The 5,865-nt window shown below is 37.3% G+C and overlaps 1 protein-coding gene across 1 annotated transcript; it reads right to left on the reverse strand.

Moving 5' to 3' along the window:
* Positions 1-3,801: 3,801 nt before the first annotated feature.
* Positions 3,802-5,385, reverse strand: NPY5R (neuropeptide Y receptor Y5). The gene has a single exon (XM_039244553.1). It carries the CDS (start codon positions 5,383-5,385, stop codon positions 4,015-4,017), a length of 1,371 nt encoding a protein of 456 aa, XP_039100484.1. The 3' UTR covers positions 3,802-4,014.
* Positions 5,386-5,865: the final 480 nt, after the last annotated feature.

A 5,865-nucleotide genomic window follows, 5' to 3' on the forward strand; every position in this document is an offset into this window, starting at 1 on the left:
GACTCGCTCTTTATTGTTCTAAGGCTCTTATCATTACTAATACTCCCTACCATATTATTAGGAGTTAAACTGCACCCCCTCTACACACACCCCACAAGAGATATGCTAAACCCCTAACCCCAGGACCTCAGAATGTGAACTTATTTGGAAATAGGATCCTTGCAGGTGTAATTAGTTAAATTAAGAGGAGGTCTTACTGGAATGGGGGCAAGGGTGAGGGCTATTCCAACAGGAGTTGTGTCCTCACAGGAAGAGGGAAATTTGAACAGAGACATAGGGAGAATATCATGTGATGATGAAGGCAGAGATTAGTTCCATGCCTGCAAAACCCATCAAAGCCCACTAGCTAACCCTGAAGCTAGGAAGAGGCAAGGAAGGATTCCTCTGTGAGTCCTCATTAGAGTGTGAGCCTGCAGGCCCATCAATTTCAGATTTTAGCCTTCAGAACTGTCAAACAATAATTTTCTGTTGTTCTAAGCCACCCAGTTTGTAGCATTCTGTTAAGGCAGCCTTGGGAAATGAACACGTCTATCTATATACTGTATCATTACTACCTGATTCACTTTGTATTGTTCTTATTGTTTATTGTTTATTGTTTGTCCACCTGCCACTGACCCCCCTGCTTCCAGAAGGCGAACATAAAACAGCAGGAATCTTTTTCATTGTCATATCCCAAAGCACCTACAAGAGTTCCCGGTACGCTGTAGGTACTCAGTACTATCTGAATGAAGTAATCCTCATATACATTCCTTCATCATTTAATCATTGTAGTTGTTCTTGGTACATTTCTCAGTTTTTGATTTGTTTTAGTGTTTTATTACAGTAATGGACAAGATAGCGAGCAGGAATAACGTAAATAACAACTAAAACTCAGTTGAACATCTCTTTTTGAAATAAATATTTAAAAATAATTATTTAAAGAAATGATGTTGATTGTTTACAATTTCATCTCTATTTATTTCCCCAGGCTATGCTTTGTGAAGATGCTGTGGAATAAGCAATCAAGTCAGATACCAGAAAACAATAGGAGAATTAAGATAATCTGCTCCTGAGCAAAAGAGAGTTGATTGGACATTAGTTGTTTAACTCTCTAACCAAGTCTCCATGAAAGAAATTATTATTCATAGTAAACCTTCCAAACCATTAATTCCCCCTTAATAACATCTACCCACCAATCCGGTCAAACTTCTTCAACTTTCAATTATTAAGAACATTCAGGGGTGCCTGGGTGACTCAGTCGGTTGAGCATCTGACTTCAGCTCAGGTCATGATCTCAGTTTGTGGGATCAAGCCCCATGTTGGGATCTGTGCTGACAGCATGGAGGCTGCTCAGCATTCACTTTCTCCCTGTCTTGTCCCTTCCTCGAGTTCTCTCTCTCTTTCAAAATAAATAAACTTTAAGATAAATAAATAAATACTCCAAATTAGTTTATCCAGTTTAACTAAACTCGTCTCTCAGCATCCATAAAATCTGTAAAGTTTGACAGGTATTATATTTACTAACATAATTCACTCTAACATGATAAAATACTTCCCTATATGTTTATTATATTTGCACTTATCAGTGAGTTCCCCTTCCTGCTATAGCCACTAAAATAAAACCTTGAAATTGACTGTTCTAGTGAAAATACCTATTGCTTTTATTTGTCTATTTATTTATTTATTTATTTATTTATTTATTACTTATTTATTTATCCTATTGCTTTTAGAAATAGAAGCCATTCTTCAGCTTAGACGTTTTGGTTTTGATCTAGGTTTATTGTCTAACACACTCAAATCTAAGCACTGATGAGGGAGGGGAAACAGATTTTCAATCACAAAAGCTTCCTTTTCCAAAAGCAAGTCTTGATGTTCTGAACATAATTTTACTGTAAGGTATAGTAAAAAGAAAAATTAAAATATTATAATCAGGGAACAATCTTTGTAGGCAGAAAGAAATAGAGGCCCTTAGAATTAAAAAAAAAAAAAAAGGGAGAGAAAAAAGAAAAGCAAAAGTGAAAAGTTGTTTCCCTTTTTCTGTGTCCACATAAAAACTTGGGGAGATGAGATAGATCAGAGAGAAGCTAAACATAGAGGGGACTGTATTGAGTTTCATATGTGAAAATCTACAAAGACACTGAAAAGCAGGGTGTTTTGTGGTGAGCCCAAGATAGATAGGACAGCGCATAGTGTTTGGGCAGAGAAGACCTCAGTACATCCATGCTGCCTGCCTCAGTACTCAGTGATCTACGTAAGGAACAGAATTTCATAAGCTTGCAGAGTTCTCGGTCAAGAATTTAAAGTTTTCCAGCAGTCGCCAGACTTGGCAGGCACAAGACCCAATAGAGCACACAGCCTAGGCTCAGAACAAAACGGAGGGCCTGAGGGAGTCTCCGTGCAACCACACAGTCAATGCAATGTCAGCAGGGGTGGAGGATTCCGGGGCCGGACTCTCCGCTCCTGACCTTGCTGAGAGCAGATCATACAGTTACACCGGTGTAGGTAACATGGAGACCAGGCAAGACAATTACTCCTCAGCTGGAGTTCAGTAGGAGTGAGCTTGGGGCACCGTGTGGACCAGCACCATTTTCAGCTTCCCCCATGTGTAGACAACATCTAGCGAAGGAGATGGAGGGGGTGTGAAAGAAAGTCCCCATAGAGGTTTTAGATTTTCAATAGATTAAAAAACTACCAGAACTACCTACTCGCAAACCTAAAATGTTTCTTGTTTTGTTTCATTATTTTCCCTTGTGAACAGAAATCAATACAGGGGAAGTTAAATCAATTGTAGGAACTGAAGACAGCAATGTCTTTTTGCACCTATGAGCCATATGTGAAGATATTCAGGGGGTGCCTGGGTGGCTCAGTTGGTTAAGCATCCAACTTAGGCTCAGGTCATGATCTCACAGTTCATGGGTTCAAGCCCCGCGTCGGGCTCTGTGCTGACAGCTAGCTCAGAGCCTGAAGCCTGTCTGGATTCTGTATCTCCCGCTCTCTCTGACCCTCACCTGCTCATGCTGTCTCTCTCTCTCAGAAATAAATAAAACAATAAAAAAAAAAGATATTCAGTTATTTTCAGGGGCTCAGTCTTAAAAAAAAAAAAACTAACTGAAATGAACAAAAAGTTTCAATTGTAAAGTTTGGAGAGAGAGCGTATGAGACCTCGCTACCAGAAAAACACAAAGTATATGAATCATTTTATACCTTGGCCAAAAAATTAACCTTTTTTTTCCTGCGGATATTTTAAGTATTTTAAAAAATTATTTAATATTTGGAAATACAGATACCATTTACACTTGATGTTTTAGATTATAAAAGACAAACATGAAAATAATCTTGCTTTGATAGTGTTAATGTGGTATAAGACTAGAAGAGATTTAAAATCTACTTTTTTTGGTAAATTAATTGTGTATTACCAGGACGGTGGGAGTAAGTGAACAATTTGAGCAATTATCAGGAAGAGGAAATAAGTGTTCTCCTGTCAAAACTGTACCCAATGCTTATAATTATAATCATGACTTGGGCATACATCTGTCATTTATGATGATTTACTGAGCATACTAAATGTTTTCGGTATCTTCACAAACTAAACATTAAGAAGGCTGTGAAGTAGAATTGAAGACAAATAGATAATATCCTCACATTTGAAATTAAATGATCCTCAGGAAAAAGATTTTTGCTCATAATAATTTTCAACAAAAAATACTGAGTTGGTTCAATATAGCTTTTATTTTAAATAAAAATTATAATTTAATTGTTTACAAGACAAGATTAAATGAAAGTTAATATAACTTTTATTTTAAATGAAATTACAGAGTGTACTGACACTGACTTTATGTAACTAAATGAACTCATCATATTATATAGAACACATTAAAACTGTCTTCCATATGTTATGAACTGACATTCAAATCTGGAACTTTTATACATAAATTAAATTTCACGTTACTAAAATGTGTTTACTGTACATAAAAGTTATTGTGAATATGTTTAGGCGATCCCAACCTTTGTTCTTTCCCTGGTAAACATTCGGGATTATGACATATGAAGACATTGTATAAGGGAAATTAAATCAGCTTTGATCCCATTATTAAGAAATCCATACAGAATAGGATTCAGACAACAGGACATCATGCCTAACAAATGACAGATGCAATACACCAACTTGAAATGCCTATTTGAAATAAGGTTATCGTTAAAATCAGTTACCACATGGAAAAGGTGTAGTGGCATCCAGCTAACGGCAAACACCAATATCAATATGGTTAGTCTATAGAAAACACTTCGAGATCTCTTTTTTATCCTCATGATCGAACGGTTTACTCTCATTTCCTGAACATCTGAGTTTTCTTCAGGTTTCACCTCAAAGCAGGTGGGGACTCCTGGTATGAACTTGCTGGATGAAGAGAGCTGACTTTTTACAGACCCACTGTTTTCTGGAAGCATTCTTGAATGGTTCTCTTGAGGAGGTCTTGTAGGAGCAGGTAACACGCACGCTGTCTTCTTGCTGTATCTTCTTCTGTGTTTTCTAATGAAGGAATAGCTCCATTTATGGCTGCCGGGAAGTTTCACCTGAGGCCCACTCTTTTTGAATGGATGAAGAGTTAAGTTGATCATCTCGTTTTCTTCCAGTTTGTTTTCTTGGTTGGACAACCCACAGCTTATACTCCTGCAGACACTGGTATGACTTACGGTTAAACACACCAAGGGCAGAATATACTGAACTAGCAACAGAGAGATAGTAAAAGCAATTCTGTATGAATCAGATGGCCACGATTCAACGCACAAATACCTGCTGCTCAGCAATGCGGAGCCAAACGTTTCCTGAAGTTCCACCAGACTGTGAAACACTGGAAGGGGAGAACAAATTGCAAAACCTAGTGTCCAGACAGTAGCTATCAAGAAGTAGCCATGGTTTGCTGTTAAATTATTAGATATAGGATGTTTTATCATATGATATCGGACAATGGCAATTGATATTAAAATTAAAGTTGAAACCAGGACTGAAACACATTGAAGAAAAGGCATAATATGACACATGACTTTGCCAAACATCCACTGATCCAGCAAGACAGAGGTCAGTGTGAAAGGTGAGCAAAACAGCACAACCAAGATATCAGAGAAGGCCAAATTTCCTATGAGGAAGTTTACCGTAGTCTTCTGATTACGCTTTCTCATGAGTGCCATTAAAATAAGGAGATTCCCCATGAAACCAAGAAGACTTACAAATGTATAAAGTCCAATCAGAAAATACTGCAAGTCATCTACACTGCTTTTGTAGTCATCCCACACTGGGAAATCAGAATTCCGAATGGCAGCAGTACTGTTCTCAGTGGCAAGTGTCTTGTTATAAAAATCCTGGAGCTCTAAATCCATATTCCAGTCCTGCTTGGAATAAAAAGACATTAGTTACCAACTTAAAAAAAAATTACATGACCGCTACAAATTAATCCACTGAGAGGGAAACTAAATTTTACACTTTGCTCCTGTTACCTTATTAATCTCCTAAAAAAGTTTTGTGAGGTCTTTAACTGGTTCTAAGAGCAGAGCAAATATCAGCCAATAACAATTATAGTAAATCTAAGTCTGTCATCACTTCTGTGGTGTGTTAACTGGTGTTAAAATAGCAGACCTTGTTTTTTAAATTTATGTAGATATGATGAAAGGGAAGGAAAAGGCAAATGTACGTAAGAACTTCAGGATACCTAATTTACAACAGCTCATTACTATTTTTTATCTAGTCATCGTGCCTACGTATGGTGTGGTCACATAACCTTATCTCAAACACTTCTTCGTTTCCAACCTCAATCAAGGTCAAACTTAAAAGTCACCTATCCTAAAGTACTCCTTTGTTTACTCAATTGGATGTGAAATCCTCTTTGGAAC

The sequence above is a fragment of the Hyaena hyaena genome, unplaced genomic scaffold (genome assembly GCF_003009895.1).
Source record: "Hyaena hyaena isolate Hyena2069 unplaced genomic scaffold, ASM300989v1 scaffold_244, whole genome shotgun sequence".
Lineage (NCBI taxonomy): Eukaryota > Metazoa > Chordata > Mammalia > Carnivora > Hyaenidae > Hyaena > Hyaena hyaena.

What these genes read in the sequence shown, in the direction of transcription:
- NPY5R (XM_039244553.1), bottom strand. Translation starts at nt 5,385, where the DNA reads ATGTCTTTTTATTCCAAGCAGGACTGGAATATGGATTTAGAGCTCCAG.